At 44.9% G+C, this 23,759-nt stretch overlaps 1 protein-coding gene across 1 annotated transcript in view; it reads left to right on the top strand.

The window, feature by feature from the left end:
• PKHD1 (PKHD1 ciliary IPT domain containing fibrocystin/polyductin) overlaps positions 1–23,759 on the top strand; it is a 212,179-nt gene that overhangs the window by 10,202 nt on the left and 178,218 nt on the right. Inside the window, exons 5-28 of the mRNA XM_072332429.1 lie at positions 839–896; positions 1,587–1,665; positions 4,444–4,518; positions 6,786–6,850; positions 7,236–7,275; positions 7,619–7,689; positions 9,358–9,459; positions 9,750–9,845; positions 10,483–10,618; positions 11,305–11,419; positions 11,947–12,222; positions 12,624–12,713; positions 12,862–12,955; positions 13,521–13,663; positions 13,755–13,885; positions 14,377–14,555; positions 14,957–15,095; positions 16,557–16,714; positions 17,287–17,471; positions 17,759–17,881; positions 19,010–19,115; positions 19,576–19,854; positions 22,183–22,313; positions 22,669–22,804. Coding sequence (XP_072188530.1) covers positions 839–896; positions 1,587–1,665; positions 4,444–4,518; positions 6,786–6,850; positions 7,236–7,275; positions 7,619–7,689; positions 9,358–9,459; positions 9,750–9,845; positions 10,483–10,618; positions 11,305–11,419; positions 11,947–12,222; positions 12,624–12,713; positions 12,862–12,955; positions 13,521–13,663; positions 13,755–13,885; positions 14,377–14,555; positions 14,957–15,095; positions 16,557–16,714; positions 17,287–17,471; positions 17,759–17,881; positions 19,010–19,115; positions 19,576–19,854; positions 22,183–22,313; positions 22,669–22,804 — 3,007 coding nt within the window. The remainder of the gene's footprint in view (positions 1–838; positions 897–1,586; positions 1,666–4,443; positions 4,519–6,785; positions 6,851–7,235; positions 7,276–7,618; positions 7,690–9,357; positions 9,460–9,749; positions 9,846–10,482; positions 10,619–11,304; positions 11,420–11,946; positions 12,223–12,623; positions 12,714–12,861; positions 12,956–13,520; positions 13,664–13,754; positions 13,886–14,376; positions 14,556–14,956; positions 15,096–16,556; positions 16,715–17,286; positions 17,472–17,758; positions 17,882–19,009; positions 19,116–19,575; positions 19,855–22,182; positions 22,314–22,668; positions 22,805–23,759) is intronic.

Here is a 23,759-nt window from a genome sequence, read left to right as displayed (position 1 = left end):
AAAGGGCTGCTGTGTGGTCCCTGTCTCTAAGAAGCTTGCTTGAAAACTACTTGCTCTTAGGTTCTGTTTTTGACCAAAGTGGAATCCCATAATCTACTCTGAGTATTTCCTTTCTTCCTTAGAGGACAAGGAATTCTGTCCTGACGACACTGTGATGTGTTGTACTGTGTTAACAAGGGTCAATATAAGCGTTTCCTTGGCTACGCTTGTCTTAGTTTAGGTTGGATATCAGGAAAAACTTCTTTATGGAAAGGGTGGTTAAGCATTGGAATGGGCTTCCCAGGGAGGTGGTTGAGTCACTTTCCCTGGATGCGTTTAAGAGCTGTTTGGATGTGGTGCTCGGGGCCATGATTTAGCAGAGGGCTGTTAGTTAGGGTAGGATGGTTGGGCTGTGGTTGGACTCAATGATCTTGAAGGTCTTTTCCAACCTGAGTGATTCTATGAAGTATCCCAGTACTGTGAAGCAGAAATAGCTTTGAGCAGTGTGCTATTGATGGGAAGAGTTACGCCACGATGCTCGGTGAAATGGAGGTCTGAGCATCTGAATAAAACATGGCTTAGAAATTTTGTAGTTAAACCAAATCTTCTGGGATTGACTCAAAGTAGACCAGACTACTGGAGAGCAAGGAGGATGTAGAAAGTGCAGCAAGCCGGACTCTAAACACAAAGGGGGAAGAAGTAATTCCCTTCTCAGAGCAGGATTCTGCTCCAAAGATCCAGTCCTAAAGCACGAGTCTCTGCAGTGTGGTTGCCAACTGTGTTGTGAGCAGCGCGTAATCAGATCTTGCTAGGCTGCTGTAAGAATGGCTGCTGTTTAACTACAACTTTCTCCTTGCAGTTTTCTGCTGTGCAGACGCCTGTGGTTTACCAAATTAGCCCACCATCTGGCGTCCCAGGTAAGGGACCTTTTTCTTGGGGGGGGTTAGGGACCAGTTTAATTATTATTTGATGTTCTATCCCATCTTTCTGCTTATGAGAGATCTGTCTTGCTGGGTTTAACACAGGCTTTTCCAGAATATAATGCCCAAGCTCATGTTAACCAGGAAGATGGGTTTTCAGGAGGAGTCTGTTCCCTGCATACAAGAGAGATGGGCAGTGCACTTAACTGCTTGTCCATCCAACTCCATCTTTGGTTTCTAAGTGCTGTCAGGTGGAGTTCAGCTCTGGATTCTCATGCCTCGTAATACAATGTCTTTGTACAGGTTTCTTTGTTAGCTGGATGCTAGGCTTCCCAAGGAAGAACATGAGTAATGCCAAGTGTTCAGTGCTAGCTGAGAAAAATCCATGTGGAGCTTGTGGATATGCTGCAGGACTAGAAAGACTCACTACTTATTGGACCCATAGAGTGAGGATAGGGGTGTATCAGATGGTTTAAGTTATCTGTGCTGACAACAACCTGGTACCCAGCATAGTCAGTGGAGTGTTGGGAGTGATCCAACTGGCCGAATGGTGGCATTGGGGCGAGCTGAATTGTTCTTTGTGATCTTACTGACCACATGAATTAGACCCCAGCTGCCTATGGTGGGCTCAGAAAACAACACACATCATTAAAAGACACGTTTCTGTTTTCATTTCTTCTTCTACAGGAAATTTAATAGAGATCTATGGGAAAACAATTGCTGGGAGATATGAGACCCTGGACTTCAATGCAGATTATATTGATGGGTAATTATATATAAGCATCTACCTGACCCAGCCCCTTTAAATTGTTTTCTTCTATTGCACTCTGCAAGAACAATAAATTGCAACCAGTTGGCCCAGAATTGCCATTTACTGCTTTTGTGCTTTATTGCAGCTCATGAGTTGGGCTCCAGCAAACTTTGTTAATCTAATTGCAACTGGTCCATTAAGCTAGTTGGTTTGTTTACTGGCAGAACAGTCAATCACAGCTCAGTGTGAATTTACTGTAATTGCATCTGGTTGCTGTAGATTTTATTTTGGTTAGCAAATTAAAATTTAACTAATTAAAATAATGTCAGAATCTTCGAGTTAAATAAATTTTCCCTTCCATTTGCATTTCTAGAAATGCTGTTAGTTGGAAGAAAATGCTCTGAGTCACAAGACTAAAGCAGAAGCATCTGGGGACAGAAAGCTTTGTTTTTCCACTGCTTTAAAACCTCTCTGGTCACTTCTCTGCTTTCAAGAGAGGTCTGAATTTGTTTTCTGCCTCTTTAAGGGTTGCATTCAACAGAGCAAAGCAGGTAGACTTCCAAAGTTTTCTTGAGAGAAAGCAGCATAAATTTGGCTGCTGAATGTTCACTGGAACAGGTTGCCCAAGGAGGCTGTGGATGCCCCATCCCTGCAGGCATTCAAGGCCAGGCTGGATGTGGCTCTGGGCAGCCTGGGCTGCTGGTTGGCGACCCTGCACATAACAGGGGGTTGGAACTGGATGGTCATTGTGGTCCTTTTCAACCCAGCCCATTCTATGATTCTGTTTTTGTATCTAGCCATTAGGTTGAATGGAAAAGTCCCTTGCTGAGCAACTCAACTCTTCACCATTGTGAATGAAAGCCCAGTGCAGATTCCTGCCATACCTGTTGCACCCATCTATCAGCTCTCACTGGATACACATTAACATCCTTTTGTTCAATATTCATTACTGTTTTACCTGCTTCCAGTGGACCTGTGAAGCCTTCTATTGGTGGGAAGAAAAGCTGGTGTGTCTGCAGGTTGCTCGTGCCTGCCTGCTCCACTGCTGGATTACTCATTTACATCTTGACCTCCTCATAGCCAAAAAGGAAATGGCCTTGGAGTCCTGGCTCACCAGGAGGGTTCACATCCCAGTTTCACACGAATACTTCACCCATTTTTGGTGTGTGTTACTAAATGTGTTGCAGGTGAAGACTTGAGCTTGACCAGAGCCACTCAGTCACACATATTCAGATGGAGGAAAAAAAGACTTTGGTGTTCTAAAAGCATCGTGTATGCTTTCTTCAGGCTTTATATAGGATACAGTGGTCCAGTGATGAATTGATCATCTTTTCAGCAGGGATTATTTCTCTGTTCATCCTTAGCAGCATTGCAGATGGAAACCATATGCTCATAAGAGAGAGGCAGGCATATATTTACACGTGCAACATAGCACTTCAACAAAGCTTACTTGTAACTAAGACGGTGAAGAGTGGACCTCTTTGCTTTTTGAGCTCCTTGAAACATGGAGGTAAAGAGCTCAGATGTAGCTGAGCCACTCCTAGCTGTGGACTAGGTCAGGTGTTTGAGGGCACAGTCAACCTAATGTGTAACCTTTGTAACCTAACAAATCTTAAACTTACTCATCATGTAATGGGGATCTGCATTGGCAGGGAGCCTCTTGGTGGTGAGGTGCAAGGGATCTTTGCGTAAGGGTAACCCCAGTAAGTGTTCCTATTCCAGGAGAGATCCTATCATGCACTTGTCTGCCATACAGGAGAGCTTACGGGGCTCTTGGGCTGCTTGCTATTGATAGGGTAAGGTGGTTGACTCCTAGTTTTTGATGTGTGCTGAGCTGACTCTCAGCTGTTGACCCATGTATCTGCCATCAGTTCGTTCAGCCTGTTGTTTAAGATTTGTGGTCATTGCAGGACTTGGCAAGAACTTAATTATTATCAGGCCTGGGGCGTAACAGCCAGGCTGAGGGAGGGAAATGGAAGGGGAGCACGCAGACATGGGTCCTAGCAAAGTGGAAACGTCACTAGAAGTTCTTAATTACTTATTTGCCTTAATTGCCTGTTGACTCATCAAGACACATTACCATCTTTTGCTTGTTATACTAATTACTGTTAATTTATTGCTCCTCCTCTCCAGTGGCAGTTCATTCCACTGTCAGATCTTTAAAGTAGAGATACCTGATTTTGATGTTAGTAATTTGAGTGTTTTCAAGTCATCCGTCTTTATCTCATCAACAGAAGATGCTCTAAAGGAATGACTGAGTTCCATCTTGAAGCACTATGGCTGTACCAGTGTGGTGCTGTACTTGTGCTCTTGTTCATCTCTACTGGAAATGCATGTTTAATGCTAGTGATTATGTTCTAAATAGCATTTTGTAGCTGAGACTTGGCTCCATCAAATAGTGTTATTGTGTTCTTTGTACCTGTGATAGTTTCCATGGAAATAAATAGGAAGCATTATAAAACCCAAACAAAACCCCAAACAAGTTGGGTTCATTCTGTTTTCTAGGTTAATAAAGGCTAGATACAAGTGAGGGAAAATTCCTGCCCCTTTTGAAAATACTGCTTGCTGATTTTAACAGAATCACTGTATCATAGAATTGCTCAGGTTGGAAAAAACCTTAAAGATCAAAGTCCAACCACAACCTAAGCACACTACCCTAATTCCAACAACCCCCTGCTAAGTCGTGTCCCTGAGCACCACATCCAGATGGCTTTTAAACACATTCAGGGATGGTGAGTCAGTTACCTCCTTGGGGAAGCTATCTTATGTCCCTTCTTTCTTTTTTTTCCCTAGACCAGCTATTCTTGTGGCAGAAGGAGATGGATGGACCAGCCTCTGCTCTTTTGCTGATGGGCAAGCTGGAAGCATGTCAGTTGTTGACCTACCTTGGGTTTGTATTGGTGTAAGGCCTCAACATGACTCGTGCATCAAGATTTTCTTGGCTTTTCAATAAACTTCTCAGTTTTGGTACAATGTGAAGAAGGACTGTGGGGGGCTGACCAGTCAGATAGAGTGGGTGAGGGCTGCTGGCTTGCTGTTTCCCCAGCCCTCTGAGCACTTTTGTGGCCCTCCTGTGGCCCCATTCCAACAGCCCTATGTCCTCCCTGTACTGTGGCCCCAGGCCTGGACACGGTACTACAGATGGGGCCTCAGGAGGGCAGATCAGGGTGGGACGATCCCCTTCCTGCACCTCTTCCACCCTTCTATTGATGCAGCCCAGGATGCTGTTGGCCTTCTGGGCTGTGGGCATGAGCCAGCAGTGTGCACTCATCCTCTGCAGGGCTGTCTTCAAGGTGTATTTTGTCCATCTGTACACCTATGTGGTGTGGAGACTCTACTCAAGTGCAAAACCCTGCGCTTGGGCTTGTTGAACCTTGTTAGGTTCACATGGTCCCACTCTTCAAGACTGTCCAGGTCCCTCTGAGTGGTGTTACTCCCTTCTGTTGCGTCAGCTGCACCACTCAGAGTGACATTGTCACCAATGTACTGAGGATGCTCTCAATCCCATTGTTGTTATCTTTGATAAAGATGTTGAAGAACATTGATCCCAAGACAGACCCCTGGGGGACACCACACATTACTGATCTCCTCTTGGACATAGAGCTGTTGACCCTCTGGTTATGACTATTCAACCAGTTCTTTATTCTTCAAACAGTCCAGACTTCAAATCTGTATCTCTCCAATTTAGAGATAAGAGTGTAGTGCAGGAACATATCAAAGGCCTTGTGAAAGTCCAGGTAAACGGCAACATTTGCCTTCCCTTTGTCCACTGATGCCACCACTCCATCACAAAAGGCCCCCAGACTGGTCAAGCACAGCCTTCCCTTGGTGAAGCTATTCTGGCTGTCTCAGATTACCTACTCATCCCTCATGTGCCTTTACATGTTCCAGGAGGATCTGCTCTGTGATCTTTCCAGGCATAGAGGTGAGGCTCACCAGCCTGTAGTTGTAGGTCTTCCTTTCTCCCTTTCTTGTCAATGGGAGTGATGCTTCCTTTTTTCCAGTCACTGGGGATTTTGCCTGACAGCTATGACATCTCAAATATGACGGAAAGTGGCTTGGCAGCCACATCTGCCAGGCAAAGGGCTGAGGAAAAGGCAGATATTGTTTTACTTACCCGTGACACCCAGCTCAGCCCGTATTTTTCTGGGTTATGATTGATGATGTGCTTCTCTCAGTGTCTGTGAGCCTTGGAAAAGCAAAGATGTTGCTAGAAGGAAATGAGGAAAAAGCCTGCTCCTTCAGAAATCAATGCCAGGGCTTCTCAGTGAGCCCTCTTATTGGGTTGTAAAATTCCTCCTGTCTCCCAGGAGGGGAACTTAAATGCAGATTGTTCTGTTGATGATGGAACTTGTTGTTCCACGGCTCCCAAAGGTTGATATAGCACCAGCATAGCTTGCTTAATTGCTACTCATTCCTACTTTCAGACCGGGGGCATGCAGTGCAATTAAGAGAGGAATCAGAAAGTGCTGTCTTTTCTAGGAGCTTTTGCCTAGAAAAAAAAAAGCCTACAGTCTGTCCTACCACTATAGTTCAGTTTTAAGAGTGGTAGGGGGTGTGGAAACATCTCTGGGAATACTCATTTATTGCCTATCCCCAGTGCAGACCATGTTTTAAAGTTAGGTCCTCAGTTGTAAAAATCAGGGGTTTGGTGCTGATCTGGGTCTGGTCCTCCAGCTCTTTGACTGTCTTGAAATGGGCAGTGTGGTCACTTTATAAATCCTTGCAAACCAGGCCTGGAGTGGGGTTTGGCTACCAAAATCCCATTGACTTGCTTGGAAGTTTGGCATTCAAATCCTTTAGAGGATTAGCCCTTAGTGCAGCAAAGGAGGTGCTGGTTGGACCTTGGAGATCAGGAACAGTTTCCCTGCCCTTAGGATAGCAGGGGGCAGCCTGCATATGTTCTCTGCAGCACGGTGCCAACTGTGCTGCCTACGTTCCCCAAGCAGGAAATCCCTTCTGATGCTGATAAGGAGTGTGTTTAAAATGTGAAAACCACAGACCAAGCCAACCTGTTCTGTATGTGGTCGGACAAATGATAGTTTAAATTTGTACATATCATGTTGTAGCATCATTGATGTCCTCCTGCACTCCCAAAGCTTTTTTCCCATCTAATGCTCTTTGTTTCTCCACAGCTACTCCGTTCAGACAGAAGATGGACTGGGAACCATGCAGTGCCGGGTAGAAGGGAACCACATAGGTTGGTTAAAGTATTGGGGTGTGTGGGAGAGATCATAATTCTGCTATTCCTGCAGCTTTAGAGGTGCCACTATATTTTCCTTTATTATTTTATTTCATCTTGTATATGATGGGCTTAAGAGATAATGGAGGTCTTAAAGACTGGTGCCTTCCTGGCGTGGTGTGTGAGGTCAGATAGGATCCATGGGATGTGAGAGGATTTTTTCCCCTGAGGTTCAGCTTGTAGATTCAGGTATGTAAGAACAGATCCATCCGAGGTAGTATGATCTAAGGCTGTGAGCTTCCTACTTCGGTGTTCAGTTCAGTTGAAATGTGAAATGCAATTGAATGTTGCCTCCAGTCACTCCAGCAGACGAGAAGGATCACGTTTCTTTTCTCTCCTCCAGGGTCCCACAATGTCAGCTTCTCAGTGTTTAACAAAGGAAAGTGAGTAAAAAAGCTCTTTTTTTCTCTTTTTTCTCTCTCCCTGTAGTTCCATATAGGAGCACAGCTGCATTTTTGAGTCCAGGATAAGTGCATGAAACTTAACTTGTGTTTCATTATTTAGTCGTGATGTTTTTCTGGCTTGAGAAGATGATCATCAGATTAGGAATGAAAGGGCAGTGTGTTCCCAGGCATCTCTGCTTTGTGATTCTAACACTTCAAGCTTCAGTGCCCAAAAGAGAAGTAATCCAAGTCCAACTTGAATTAAAATGCCCAACCTTGCCAAAGGAAGGTCTGCACTAACTGAAAGGGACAGGGATCTCTAACACACCTTTCTCTCTTGCAGGTCAGTGATAGACAAAGGTGCTTGGCTCGTCAGTGCCAAGCTGGAGCTTTTCTTGTACCAAACGCATTCAGGTATTGCACTGTTCCACCCCACTCCTTACACTGTGCCATGGCAGTGCCAGTAGTGTCTAAGGAAGACCTCAGGTTGTTGCTCTTCCCATTGTGATCCCATCTGAGCATGTAGCTCTACTGGTGCAGTAGTTTTGGTGGTGGGCTGACTACACAAAGCTGCAGGCCAAAAGTTTCAGCTATACCAGCTTAATATGCTGAAGTTGGGTGCGCTGCCATGGGCTGTGTTCTAAATCTCCAGTGAATTTGTGGTCCTCTTAAGGATATCTTTGAACACCCTCTTTTGGACAGTCTAATCTGAGAGTCAGACAGGGTTTGAAATGGAGCTACTATCGTTATTCCTTGTCAGAGCACAAGCAGACTCGATATGTTGGATTTGAAGGGACTTTATATCACCTTCCCCCTTAAGTCATAACGTTTGGTAAGAATGCAGTGCTGGCCATAAAAGTCCACAATGCAGGCCTTTGGATAGGGTAGTTCACCAGCTGCAAGGTGATGTTCATCCAGTCCAAGCACTGGAATAAATAAGGGCTGGTTAATAGCAGGTTGCTGCACTGTTAGTTAAAAAAGACGTGGACCAAAGCACTTTGTAACTTCCACGTGACATCTGTAGCTATGCTGAAAGGTCCCACCATGCTTTTGACATCGTTTGCCTTTGTTTTGACCTTTGAAGGGGACTGAAATTAATATAATAATAGTAATTACCCTATAGGCTGTAACTTGGGAGCATGGTTCAGGAGATAGCAATTTATTATTTTCTTTTACAGAGCGTGGCCAATGCATAAATGGATCTGTGTATTGTTTATACCTGTCTCACCTATATATTCAAAATGCTTTGTAAGAGAGGGTAATTTTATATCCTTTTATATCAGAGTAACTGAGCATGGAGTTAATTGTTAGCAGAGTACCTGGAGATACGAGGTCTGCCAGAGCTTTCCAGTAGGCAGTACTGCAATAGCCAATAGTAAATACTGTCAAAGCGAAGTTAAATGAAAGTGAAAAAAATTAAGGAAAGAAAATGTAAATCTGGACAAACTTCTCTCATGTTTCTAGTCTTTTTCTCAGGCGATGCAACAAAAAATATGTCTGGGTGTTTAAACTAGGATGGATGAGTGAAAAGTGAGTAAACTTCAACAAGGAGAAAAACTGGTTTTCAGTGTGGAGTAGGATGACTGTAGTAAAGATCAAAACCTGCAAGATTCTCGTATCCACAATGTAGATGCCCACCATATCTTCACCTCCCTGTGTTCATCCCTATGGGACAACTGGAAAGTGTGGTGACACCTAAACCTGTGGGCTAAACTGGAAAACGAATCAGGCAAGGTCGAAAGGATTAAAGCAGCCTTAATGTCACTTTTCTTTCCAGAGCTCCTCAGTAGCACAGAAGATATGGTTTACAGTCTGAGCATGACAGATGCAGTCACTGCTAAGTCACAGCCCAGGCATTCTGGTATTTCCCTGTTGTGTGTCCAAGTTATCCGAGTGGTTCATTCCTGCTGTAATCTCAGCGGCTGCCGAAATCACAGCGAAGGATCAGTGAAGCCTGTTTGATTCACAGCAGCCTGTTCCAGTTGGAAAGAGTGCAAGTGCACTGCTGGCTTTGACAGAAATAGGGCTGGGGTTCATCTCTCCTGTGCTTGTTTTCAGATCCCCCTTTTCCTTCCTCTACAGAAATAGCCTCTGTGCTCCCAGCGGGTGGAAGTCTTGCAGGAGGAACTGACCTGACTATTAAAGGGGATTTTTTTGAGGAGCCCGTGCAGGTCACTGCTGCAGGTAACAGGAGGAATGGAGTGAAGGTTTTTGTAAACACACAAAGCCCATTCAACCCAGCTGGTCTTCATGAGTGATGATAGCATGGGAGCCGTGCTCACCATCACGGAAGGTCTGGCTATTTGGGCTACGGGGGTGAATGATTTTTCTTGGTGGTCATTGGGTGGGGGTGGGTTGGAGTTGGACTTGGTGGTCTTGGAGGTGTTTTCCAATCGTAATGTTCCTCTGATTATTCTGCAGCTCATGCATTTCCACCTCTCAGTGGCACATCTGTCTCCTTTTCCTGCTTCCAGGTGTCCCCTGTAAAGTCAAGCGTGTCTCTCCCCGGCAAATCATCTGCACCACTGAGGCTGTTGGCAGGAGCAGGATGCTTGGTGACCCCCAGCCAGGTATGATGTTCTGATAACCAAAGGTCCCAACAGACCAACACATGTGGAAACAGAGAGAAATCATCAGGAAACTTGATTTTCCAAAACATCAAGCTAGTTTATCTTAGGTTCATTAAAGGAAAGGCAAAGGTGAAAGCTCAGCCCTCTGCCTGCAGATGGCCTATGGTGGGAGGAAGGTCAGCTCTAGGGCTGGGAAAAATGAGGGGGAAAAAGTATGAATGATGTTTAGGGGACAGAATGGGGAAGTAGCGCTGCTGTAGAGACTTCTGGGGACATTGCCTGGGTAGAACATTGCAGTAGGAAACTACTGTGCACGTAATGACGCTCAACTTATGTTGACTGTGGATCAGTTGGGTATTTCTTCCTCCAAGAGCAGTCAGCTTAAGTTTGTTGGAAGCAGATTTGTCATGGCAGCTTTTTGTTCTTACTGGTGGAGGAACAACGAATTTCCTAAAGTGGGAACAGTATTCTACAGTATTCGTAGAATAAAACAGTGGGGAAAAATGACAGTACCCCACAAATGGAGCCAATTTATTAATGGGTTATTAATTAGACTCCTTACAGCACCAGTTCTAGCATATGTGCTCTGGGATTGTTGTTGTCTGTTGCTGAGAAAGCTTCTGTTTTACCTTTGTAGGAAATCGAGGGCTTCTCTTTGAAGTTTGGGATGACGCCTCTGATCTGACAGAAGCAGGGCCTGGATATAGATGGCAGTTTGTACCTAATGCCCAATCCCCAGTAAGATTTCTGTCTGCAGCAAAGCAGTCCTTCAGGTACTTGGTGATCTTAAAAGGAGACGAAGCTGTGGCAATCACCTTTAGTGTAGTGTAAGGTGTAGCAATAACACCTGACAGCTCTTTTCAGCAGAGCCTGACTTCATAGCTCCTGTAAATCAAAGTGATCTGTCTGCTCTGAGGTCCTTTTGAAGCTCAACGTATCCAGCAAAGTGCTTTATTTTCCCCCTTTTTTGCTTTCCCTTGGTGTTTCTGTTCTGCTTGACCTAGATGTGCTGAAGTAGCATGAAAGAAATTGCTGTAGAGGTAGAAGGAACTCTACTTAGACTCTGCCTTGGGTTGGAGATTTGGCTAGATGTGGAGGATTACATCCACAGCCCATGCTGGCAACTGCAGCCATAGATTATCCTCAGTTCTATGAAGACGTTTGAGCCATGTTGGTGCCTCTTGAGATGTGCCTAGGAAAAGCTTTGCAATGTGATGGACATTTCCATTTTTCTATCACTTCTGTACTTTCCTCAGTTGATCCTGGGGGATTTTGAGCCTTTTCCTGCCTGTTGAGCAATAAGACTTTGCTTGAGAAGAAGCACATAGGAAAGATGTTGGCAACAACAAAGCCATGCTTATCTTCATGTTACTCAGCATATACATGGAGGTCGGGTGCTGGGTGGCAGGGATTTTGCAGCAACTCTTGCGTATGTTATGGATGTTCTGCTTTTGTTTAGCTCCAGGCTTCGTGGATTTTTTGTGGCTCCTCAGACCAACAATTACACCTTCTGGATTCAGGCAGATGGTCTGGCATCTCTGTACCTGAGTTCATCCCAAGACCCACAGCATAAGGTATTACTCATAGCAGGGAGAAAAATAAGGCAGTCATGATAGTGGAGGGCTTTAATTAAGGACATTTCAAGCGGGGCATTATCCCAGCATGGATGGAATTGTTGGCCCCTATTATGCACCTGTTGCAGAGTGACACTTGGTGTGGTGTTATTTGACATTTGGCCCTATCAGCCTTTTGACTCATGAAACGTGCTGTTGTCTCTAGAGTCTTCAGGTGTCTTTTCCTGCAGACATTTTTCATCTGTGTTTCAGGGATGTGAGCTAGAGAGCTGAAGCCATCTATGGAAATCTACGTGAGAAATTGTTAGTGGGGCTTATAGGGTCAGCCATAAGAATTGTCTTGTTTATGTTATTGAGCCCTAAATCAAAGACCTTTGAGGTGATGGTTTGTTGCTATAGAACAGGAAAGAATGTATTGAAACATCAACCCACTGTTGTCTGCTACAAGCACAGCTCTGGTTTTGGAGCTGAAGGAGCTGTATTCTGGTGTTGTGAAATTGTCACTGGTTTGGTTCATCTGGACACAGGTGAGAATTGCTTCTCTCCCTGCTGGCAATTTGGAATGGTCTGGGAAGTGGGTGAAGAACTGGAGTGAGAGTTGGCAGCCAAAATCCCAGAAGTTTGAGCTAACTGCTGGCCTGAAGTACTACTTGGAAGCACTACATCATGGAAAGGCACCCAGCAATGGGATGAGAGTTGGAGTCCAGATACACAACACGTGGCTGAATCCCCAAGTGGTGAACAACTACTACATTGAGAGACATGAAATTCGGGCTCACGCCTTATGTCTTCCTGATGTACAGGTCTGTGCTGTGTACTTGGCCCCTGTTGGACAGGGACTTTGGACTAGATGACCTCCAGAGGTCCCTTTTAACCTCAAGAATTTAATGGGAAGGCAGTGCATTCCCACTTTTTGTTGACCTGCTGATTTAGGTGATAATTACTGCCATGTAGCTGAAGGTATTTGCGGCTTTCACACTCATTGCCAGGTCGATGTTTTTATGGTGCATTATAATTTGCTCACATGTTTTTACCTTTCTTGTTAGCTTGTTCTTGATGCTGATTCATGAAACTATGGGGTAGTCTCCCCCTCCCCCAGACTAGTTCCTCCTTGGTAGAAAATCCACACGGCAGACTTGATATCTTTGCGTCTTGTGAGAACTGTACCTGTTCTCATCTATTTGTTTGCTTCTTCCTTTGGCAGATGCTGTCTGTGTCTGGCACGGGATGGTTCAGCATCTCCTGGAGCAATGCACCCCGCAGAATGATCCACACTAATTCCAGTGCTCTTCAGGTAAGTGTCACACCCTAAAGGATTTTAGACCTGGAAGTTTAGGCTCTGTCTGTATTGAGCAGAATAGAGTCAATGCAGTGTAGAAGCTCTGCTGGAATGAGCCAGGCACCACTGTACTGTGACTGCTTCTCACTTTGTTTTTTTTAAGGTCCAAACAGCAATAGAGGAACTTCTTTCAGTTGGGTGTGACATTGAGCCAGCGTCTGCTAAAATACTCTTCCATGATGGCTTTGAGAAAGAAGGTAGTGATTTAACAAGCAAGCAACATCTACTGCAGGAAGTCTTTTATACTAGAAATGAGAAGTCCTAGCAGGTTTTTGATAACATGGTTGATAACCCAATGGAACAAAAGTCCAGAAAGCAAAGGCAGATTCTCAGCTGCTTAAATATATTTATCTCCAACTTTGCCTTGGTGTTTTCTGAAAGGGAAGAGTGATTTCACCTGGTCATCCTCTATCTGGCTTAGGATGGTAGCATTTTCCACAGGGTTTTTCTGGTCAGGATTGGGATGTAATGACTAGTGTAGTATGGTCAGGTTGCGGTTGGACTTGATGATCTTTGAGGTCTTTTCCAACCTGAGCAATTCTATGATTCTATGATCTATCCTGCCTTTCAGTGCCCTTAAAGCTAGGGAACAGCTGCCCTATGAATGTTCATAACTGATCTAGGCAGAACACTGAGGAGTGGAACTGTTAGATACAGATGTTTCGGACCTCTGTTTCTGGCATGCCCATGAAAACTCTGACTGTACTTGTTTTCTGATTTCTTTTTTAAGCCCCTCATCCTGTTGTTTTTTATTTCCTTCAGGTACAGAAAACTCTGTCACCATAGAACACGTTGTCTATGGAACAGAGCCATTCTGTGGGAGGTTCAGCGCTCACAGCCCAAGCCAGCTGGTGAAAGCTTCCCCATCATCTCTACAAAGATACGACCTTACTGAATACACACATGTAAGCAGCTGCTCTCGCTGAGTAAATTCTAACTGTAATTATAAACACCGCTCTGTTTACAGGAAATCATTTTCCTTCATTTTCTTTGCAGGTTTGTTTTGCACGTAAAGGCCACGTGAGCAACATCCTTCATATCTCAGTGTCCTACACCAACCTTTCCTTATGTTCAGTGGAAAGAAACCTCACTTGCCAGTGGGATTTTGATGGAACCGACCCCACGAGGTATCCAGACACACTGCACTGAGTTGACCTTTTCCATAACGAGAGGTTGTTCTAGGAGAATGGGGAGCAGCAAGCTCTTGTTTGTCTAAAGAGGTCATGGTCAGATGGGGGCAAACTGATGGATGTTCTTTCGCCATGCTATGCTGCTTATTGATTGGATCCTTCCATTTCTTTCTGTGTTCTGTAAGGCTGAGCGTGGGCTGTGTGTGTACCTCTAGGAGGGGGTTTCACATGACATTACTATATGATGGAAAGAAATAGAGACCTTGAGCAGTTATCTGGAATTCCCAAGGGTCCTAAGCTTGGGATTGACCTCTATAGAGGAGGATGCTGGAGCAGGTATCTAAAGCTTTATATCATCTGGAGAGACTTGTTGAGTGATCAGATGTTGTGTGTAGGTAATAATAGCATCATCTGAGCTCATCTCCGAATTCATTCACCATAACTACCCAGCAATAAAACAAAGGCTGTACCACCTTTGTGTCTTCCAGCTGGACGTTCTCTTGCACTGACCTCTGGATGGGGTGTGTGAGTCGCTCTGTGGCTCTCCAGGACCTTCCCATCAACACCCCAGTGTTCGTACATCAGATTGCCATGTCAAGCACCCAAAAAGAAGCCACTGGGTCGTTCTACCTTGATGAAGTCATCATTGCAGACAGAGCTGTGACTGGTGATGGAATCTATTTATTCTTTCCTTTGAATGCTGCAGTCATAGAATCATTATAATAGAATGGCCTGGGTTGAAAAGGACCACAATGGTCATCCAGTTTCAACCCCCTGCTATGTGCAGGGTTGCCAGCCCCCAGCCCAGGCTGCTCAGAGCCACATCCAGCCTGGCCTTGAATGCCTGCAGGGATGGAGCATCCACAGCCTGGATCTTCCCAGATTCCTTCCTTAGTTTATCTGGAAATATCTCTATAAAGGCAACTCCTGAACACTGTTGCTCAAACAAAAAGCACTTCTTCCTCAGACCTACAAGATACATTTCCAGCTCTGAAATGGAAATAAACTAGGTGTGATTACATTTGTTCTCCTGACTCTGGTGGATTCTTACACTCTTTTTCCTTTCAGTTTCTCAGACGGATCCCAAACCACGTCGGCTAGGCGGGCGAATAATAGAGGCAGTAACTGTGGTGGGGTCTTCTCCTACTTACAATGTGTCCTGGTTGCTCTCTGGCTGTGGTGCAAGTCTGCCTCTTCTCTCCCTAAGGTAGGGAAAATATGTTTCTCTCATATCCTGTAATAATAATAACAAATTCCCATAGGGCTCTTTATCATCTCAGAGGCTGTACAGAGTAAGTCTGGTCCAGTTTAGAGATCCACGTGCTTCCTTTGTCATTTTCTTCCCTAGGCATCTATGTGCAGGCTCTGCTCAGATAACTTCACTGAGATGTCTACAATGCATGTGAGATGCATCCTCCCTAAGGCATCTACAATGTCTTCAAGCTCCTAAGTGGTGGACAAAACTTCAACGTGCATTGTAGGTGTCTTAATGAAGGTATCTGTTTCTGGTGTTGAGGTTCCATAGTGTGATTGCGTGTTGGTTACCTAAACTACAGGAGCCTAAGGTGTTCCAGATGCCCTGGGATATCTCAATATTGTGGGGATTGATAGAGAACTCTGGAGATCATCTAGCCCACTCCCTGCTAAAGCAATCTCCCTGGGTTGCATAGGAAAGTGTCCAGGTGGATTCTGGATACCTCCAGAGAAGGAGACTCCACAGCCTCTCTGGATAGCTTCTGACAGTGCTGTCACTTGCACAGTAAAGAAGATCCAGTGTCCTCATGTTCCAATTTCTGCCCATTGCTCCTTGTCCTATTGCTGACCACCATAAAAAAGAACTTGGCCTCATCTATGTAATACCCTTCATTTATAAGCATTGATAATGTATTCTGCTCAGTTGGGATTGACCTGATGGGACCAGAACCAACGCAAGACAGAGACTGGAATGATTCAATCTCTAACCTTCCCACTGTGAGCAGTTGGTTCAGCTCAGTTAATTCACCCCAAAGAGAATGTTTAGATGTGGCTCAGTAGGGAACTCAGCGTGGAGAGGAAGCGGGGTGGGACTCTGAACCGGACCGGACCCACTCTCTGCTTCCGGACCGGACCTCAGCCTCTGTCTGCATCCAGCCATCTCAGCTCGGCGCGGAGCAAAGCACGTGTTTCCTTCACACTATCGTGCTCTGACTCGCACTTTGGGTACTCTTTTCTCTCTCGTTTGGTTTGATTTGGTTACATGGGAGACATTGGTTGTACTCCGTGCTCTTAACCACACGGTGGCATCGTTGTACCAGAGAAAGTCCCTTTCCATATTGAAAAAGGGAGAGAATTGTATTGGCGTGGTAGGAAAGATTTTAAGTTGTAGAAAATTAGGTTTGGGATGATTTCTGGTCTGAAATACCAAACTCTGCTTGTAGGGAGCATTTCCCCTATGAAGACAGGCTGAGGGAGCTGGGTTTGTTCAGGAAGGCTGCGGGGTGACCTCATTGCAGCCTTCCAGTATCTAAAGGGAGCCTATAATCAGGAGGGGAGTCAGCTCTTTGAAAGGGCCGGGTATTGGAGTACCCGAGTCTATTAGAAGACTGGCTGCCCTCTCCTGGGTCCTTCAGTTTTGCTCACATCCAGCCTCCCTCGATGAGAAGCCTTCACATGGCTCTGTCTCACACAGAGGTGCGGTGCTCTGCGAGGGCTCTGAGGAGGAGGATGACCACCTCTATGTCTCCACTGAGGATGTGGGAGTCAGCGTCGCCATTCAGAGGCTGCAGGTGTCACCTCCACCTCTTGGAGGGACCTTCCGCATACACCTGGGGAGCACAGTGATATCAGGTAAGGTGTGGTGCATCACAGCTCCTGGACTTGCCTTTGATCTCAGTGCTGCCTTGCTTTGAAGATCCTCCTTTAATTTATCATAGAGTTGGAAAGGCCCTTTCAAGCTCACCTGTCCCACTCCCTTTACTACACAGTGAAGTTGTTTTCCTACATGTCTGTATGGAACTCCCTATGTCCCAGTTTGTGCTCACTGCCCCTTAATCTGTTACTGGGTACCACTGCAAAGAGCCTGGTCCCATAAACTTGACTCTCACCCTTTAGATACTGATAAGCTTTGATAAGATGAGTCTTCTCCAGACTGAACAGCCCCAGGAGATGCTCCAGGCCCCTCATCATTTCTTTATCCCTTACTTAGACAGCTTTATGATGGAAACAGGAACAACTGGATAATGTTTTCTAGATTTTCTTAGTTATTTACTAACAGCATTTGGAATCTATTAGACCTTCCCCCGCTGACTTCTTTGTTTTGTCATTATAGAGGTTTAAACCATCACAACATCTTCCTTTTGTGTGAGCAGGCGGCTGTGCTCTCATAGGGATGGCCGTATCCACAGCTTTGTCTTTTGCAGGTGTTTCCGTGCACATCTCCTCCCACCAGCTCCGCAAGCTTCTGCAAACCAACGCAGATCGTTCTACAGCCCCATACTTCAACACCAGTGACTTCATCGTGACCAAAGACTCCGAGTCTTGCTTTGAAAGCATCTGGACTCTCACCTGGAGAACGAAAGCTGGGGACTTGCCCAATGTGATCAATGTATGGTCATCTCTTTTGGTAACGTCTACTTCAAACCCCTTCTGTAACAGCCAATTCATTCTCTCTGTTTCCTTTTATGCAAGCGCCTGTAGGAGATTAAGCAACAGCAGTTTAACTCCAGATTAGATTGTGGTATAATTTCTGTACCAAACACTTGGCTTTTCTGGGGACAGATTTCCAAGAGCTGTTTCCCACCTTGTAGCGACTGTGTATGAGGGCTGTGGGGATGGTCATATGTTACACCGGTTGGAAAAGAGCAAGAAACTGAAATCCTTGTTCTTTGCCAGGTCTCTGCTGAAAACCTCACTGGTCTGAAGCCAGCTGTTTCCAGTCGTGTGGTTTATGACGGGGGTGTCTTTATTGGGCCAATATATGGGGACATGCTTGCTACCTCCAATAACAAAACACAGGTGGGTTAACACTGTGCCACACTTCCTACCAGTTTACCTGGATCCTGTAGGGTCAGGTTTCTGACTGGTTTTAAGGCATTCAGTACTGCTGCTAAATCCTTTCAGAACCTGTTGTGATTCTCCATGAAGCATTTAGATCATGCTTTCTCTTCCATGGAGCAGTACTTAGTAGCTATTGCAAGTGAGAAGAGTTTATTTCTTTGTAAGCAGTGCTCAGGAACTGACATTACCTGGAACCCCAGCCATGCTAAGTCCTGTAGTGCTGCCACCATAGTTGGGACTGATGCTGTATTCATCTGCAGGATTCCAGCCACTATGCTGTTGAGTAAAATGAATGGGATGCTGCACCTGGTACTAGCGTGTGGATTGGGCTGGTCCTTCAGTTTCTGGATCTCAATTCCTGGTTGTAGAAAGGGAGCAGGTAAAGCTTCTTGGCTGGAGAAATCTGCTGAGCAGACAGATGAGCTGCAAATTCATGCACACGGATGGATGCCTTCGCCTCCAGCAAAGACTGCAGGGTGCTGCAGTGATAACTGGATGTGCTCAAAGCTCTGCTGCTGGGCTTCAGCAGCACCTGCAGTGAGCTCACCCTGCTCTGCTTCTTTTATTTCTTCTTTTTTCCTTTCTTGGAAGCTGCCTGTTTTTGTTACTTGCAGGTAGTGGTGTACCCTCCTGGCACACACCTAATGCCTGTGGGAGAGTACGGGAGGCTCTTCTATGTCCTTTGCTTTGCCGGTTGAGTCTTCTGATAGGGGAGCTGATGTTAGTTCTCAAAGTCAAAGCCCAGCTGTCTTGATTTAGCACGAACTGTGAGGAAATAACAATTGAGAGGTGCTTGCTGACCCATCAGAGATTAGTTATAATTAGCGTTACAAGGCGTTAAAAAACTTGTTCCCAAAGTGGGATGAATAGAACCAGGATACGGCAAGTGGGGTCTTCATGGGCGACTGGAAGAAGAGGAGCTGTGGGTTCCAGGGAGGTGAGATGGGGATACAGCTTCCAAAACCATGTGCTGCTTTATCTAAGATGAACCCTAGCAAGCCATGCAATGAAACTTGTGCCAGTGCAGTAGCTGGACAGGTGTGGCTTTAGAAAACATCACTTTAGAGTAACCTTTTCCATCTCCAGGTGGTGGTGGTGGTGAATGATGTCCCAGCAAACTGTTCTGGTTCCTGCTCTTTCCAGTTCAGCCAGGAAATGACTCCCTTAGTCAGTGCCGTGGAGTATTCAGCAGGTAATGGGGCTTTGGGTCTGCGCCAAATGGAGGGGGAGATGGCTGTGGAAAAGGGCTGTCAAACGCTGATGTGTGTGTTCTTTTGGGAACTTCTGGTTTTTAGGGAAGTTGTGCTTCCAAATTCAGTACTTGGGATGAGTTTGAGTCTTGAAGTATGTAGCACTAACACAGTTTTACAGAGGCAAGATATTGGAGGCTCAAAAGGAAGAGGAACAGCAATAGACTTAGTGGGGAAAACAGCTCTTAGTGCCTTTATTTTTAATAAAAGTTGCACAAAAAGGAGTAGCTGGACAAGGACGTGCAGGAATGGGCATGATGGGTGGCAATGAGGAGATCATCAATGTTGTAGCTTCCAATATGTTTTCATGAAGGTGATGAAAGCTTTTACCCATTGCTCGAAAATAAATCGTGTGCATTGATACTCCAAAATTAATGATTTTGTTTGATTATATTCCTTCAGATGATGGATCCCAGGCCACGGTAATCATCATGGGAGTTGGTTTCTCTGAGGAGAACACAACCCTGCAGGTACAGGTGAAGAACACGACTTGCTCAGTCGTAATGTCGAATCAAACCAAAGTGGTCTGCAAGATGGAGAGGCTGCCACTTGGAGTCCACCAGCTGACTTTATTAGTGAGGCCTTATGGCTTTGCGCTCAATGCCAGCACAGGAGAAGGCATCTTCCTAAGAGTTGAGCCCAGGCTGGTAGCCATTGAACCTCCTAGAGCTTCAGAAATAGGTGGGTATATCAAGTGAGCTGTAAGGGAATGTCTGCTTTTGTGTTTTTCTTTTTACAACTTTTTTTTTTTTTTTTTTTTTTTTTTCTATTACATTTCCACTACCAAAGTCTTCATCTGATAGAAGAAAACATAATATAGCTAACATAATATAGGCAATACAGTGTGTACCACAAAGTACTGGGGCAAGTTTCTTGCAAAAAGTTTCTTGCATCTTTCTTGGGTTGTGTTTGAGATCAACCAACACATCCCCGAGTAGTTTTATCCATGAATAGTAAATTTAAGTACAGGTACGTTCCTTCCAGCAACTGAGAAGAGTACTAGAGTATCGTGGCTTATCTTCCTGTATCTATTTGATGTATTAGAACCATCAGGATTCATCTGGCCTAGTTGTAAAATGGCTAAACTTATTTTCAAGAAGCTGGGATTATACCTAGAAATGGTATGAGATCCTCTGTCAATAGAAGTTCACCCAGACTTTGTTTGCAGTCCTGTTAGCTCTGTTAGCGAGGAGCTCTGAGTTCATATTAACACACGTCACTGAGAGCAGGAGCATTGGTCATGCTGGTACCGCATGGCTTAGAAAGCTGAACTGTGCCATGTTTGGTCACCTTGGACTAATTGGCAGAGGGGGGCTGTTGTCTGTGAACCTACATGGATGACACATGGGATGGACTTGAATGAATGTGTGAGTTCTTAAGATGAAAATTAAGCCGCTAGTCTTCTCTCTTCTTGCTGGGTTGCATCCTTGTCCTTTTCTTTCCTATCTGTTTTCTCTAGTGAGCATCATATCAGGTTGAGACTCACTCTAATTCATATGAAAAACAAAGGAAAAAAAACAATGACAAGTTTTAGTGCTTAGGTCTTTCTTCTCATTTCCTTCCATGACAATATGGCTTTTCTCCAAATTACAGTGATCTGTCACTCATTAAAAAGAAAGCAAGTATAATGCTATCTTACATTACATATGCCTTGAACGTTTATAATTGGAAAGAATTACAGCTTCCATCTGTGTTTTTAATTTCTTCCATTTAAAATACCTCTCTTCAATTTTATCGTAAAGTGCACATATGCAGTATTTCATTGCATATCAATGCAAGTGTAGACATCAAAACTTAAGACCATTAGTCTTGAAACAACATGCGTGGGATCCATACTCTGAGTCTCCTTATCTGGCAACAATCAATCACAGGATCCATGTGGCTTCAGTTTTGAGATATTCCTGTTTTTGACTTAGTGTTGCTGGGGATGACTTGGACTATAATATCACAGGTCCCTGTGGTGCCACACTGAGGATTCACACTGAGCCCGCAGTGTAAGCATGAGAGGCCTGCCTAGAGATCATAGAATCATAGCATGGTCTGGGTTGCAAAGGCCCACAGTGCTCATCCAGGTCCAACCCCCTGCTATGTGCAGGGTCACCAACCAGCAGCCCAGGCTGCCCAGAGCCACATCCAGCCTGGCCTTGAATGCCTGCAGGGATGGGGCATCCACAGCCTCCTTGGGCAAACTGTTCAGTGTGTCACCACCCTCTGGAGGAAAAACTTCCTCCTAAGATCCAACCTAAACCTCCCCTGTCTCAGTTTCAAACCATTCCCCCTTGTCCTATCACTGCCCACCCTTGTAAAGAGCCGTTCCCCCTCCTGTTTATATGCTCCCTTCAAGTACTGGAAGGCCACAGTGAGGTCTCCCTGTAGCCTTCTCTTCTTCAAGCTAAACAAGCCCAACTCATCAACCTTTTTTCATAGGAGAGGTGCTCCAGCCCTCTTGAGTGGAAGGAGCTTCCTGCTGCTTCTCTGATGCTTTAGAGAACCCTCTAACTTTCCTCACAACTCTGCAAAGTCCCAAGCTCTGCCAAGCTTGCATCTATGTGAAATTTCCTAACCACATGCTTGAGGCTTGTCTGGCAGCAGGGTGCTCAGCAGCTTTTTGAACTGTGAAAACACCTGCTGTGTCAAGATTGTTTTTTGTTCTTAGTCCTTCTTCCTTTCTTCCTGATTTCATTCTTGGGCTGGGTTTCTTTCTAGGAAGGAGATCACAGACCAGACCTTGCTGGCTTAAAGAAGTATGTCATTAAAAGATAAACTGAGAAATAAGCAGTTCTCTTATGTATCGTGGACCAGAATTCAAGGAATAGACAGGAAGGGTAAATAACAGAGAAGAAGGATCTTGGGTAAAAGAGGCACCTTAGGGCAAAGCAAGATGGAAGATGAACATCCCCAGATCAGCCAGTAGACTGCTCCCTTCTGTAGTCACCTAGTAATAAAGGGTCTTTCACAGAATAGACTATTCCACACCTTTCATGCAATTAAAAATAATTGTTTTTGTAGGAGGATTGAGAGTGGCTCTCAGGGGGAGTGGGCTGGAAGAGGTAAACCTGGTGTTATTTGGATCTCAACCTTGCCCAGTTTTGGAGGATACCAGAAATTCAACACGAATTGAATGTGAAGTTCCCTCTCGGGTAAGAAACTATGTATTTTTGGGATACAGTCAATTAATTGGTAGCCCACAAGCCTTTTACATAGCCCTGGCCTAAGCAAATGGTAGTCCATCAGCCAAGTGCTGGCTGTGGGACGTTTGAGCCGGGACTCCACCTACATTTTAGACCAGCCTAATTAACAACAGCTTTTGATTTATGAAACTGAGTGGAACAGTCAGAAACACCAACAGATTGCACAGTTTAATGCATGTTCAAATCTGGGAGCTACCATGTGCCTGACTTACTGGGTGTGGGAGATACATGAACATAGGAGATAATTATGTTTCTTTTATGGGCTCAGTCGTATTCCTGATGCTTTCTTTGCTTCTGTTTCCAGGGGGCAGAAGATGCTGCTGTCCATGTGACACTAGTTGCTGGGTACCAATCAACAACAGTCACCAACTTATTCCAGTATGACCCTTCCTTAAACCCTGCAGTTGTATCCCTGAGCAGAAACAGAAGTGGCTTAGCAGGTGAAAAGCATTTAAGTGCAAATGGGTGTGTTGGGTGTCAACTGCAGCCTTGCTGTTATTGCCAATGGTGGCTGGATGGAGGCAGTTGAGGTCTATGGAGTTCAATGGCATTATGTTTTACCTTGTTGATTTCTTTTAATTTGTAGGCCACGTGTTCCCTGCAAGTTCTGATCACTCCTGGTTGCTTTATATATATATATATATATTTTATTTTTCTAGCTTACATAAGACTGTAGACTCATGAGTGTTGGAAGAGACCCTTAAGGGCTATCTGGTCTCACTCCCTTGCAATAAGCAGAGATACCTACAGCTCCAGCTGGTGCTCAGAGCCCCATCCAGCCTGGCTCTGATAATGAGTTGCTTGCCTTAGCCCAGTATGGATCATGTCCTCTGTTAAGTGCGCTATGATGCTCTTCCAAAGTCATATTTCTCTGGCTTTGCTCTGGAATGTCCCCATTCATTTGTTCTTGGTAGCAGGTTTAGCAATGGCTAGAGAACTGGGTGCTAGAGAATGCACTTTTCCAGGATCCTAATGAGTGGGCTGTAGTCAGAGTGCGATGCCTCTTTCTTCATGACTAATTCCATAGACTCCTTGTTTACTGGCTTTAAATTGGGTTGAAAATGACAGCAACAAGACAGAGGTGCTGATTACTAGATTTAAACATTCACTTTAAGACACAAACCGTCACCAGCTCAGCTACCACCTTTAGGGTTGACTGAAATGATCTTGGACTGAGCATCCCTCAAACTGAGATCATTTTGCCTTCTTCCGGGACTTCTTATAGGTGTATTTAGCTTTATTTGCCCTGACAATTAGCACAGCACTGGTTAATAAGAAAAAATACTGAGTTAGGAAATGAAACCTCTATTCCTAGTTTTCCTGTTGGCATCTGGGGGTCTTCTCTTCTCTTCTCTTCTCTTCTCTTCTCTTCTCTTCTCTTCTCTTCTCTTCTCT

The sequence above is a fragment of the Excalfactoria chinensis genome, chromosome 3, assembly GCF_039878825.1.
Source record: "Excalfactoria chinensis isolate bCotChi1 chromosome 3, bCotChi1.hap2, whole genome shotgun sequence".
Lineage (NCBI taxonomy): Eukaryota > Metazoa > Chordata > Aves > Galliformes > Phasianidae > Excalfactoria > Excalfactoria chinensis.
The sequence above is the reverse complement of the archived record's forward strand: the minus strand, read 5'-3'. Positions and strand labels throughout refer to the sequence as shown.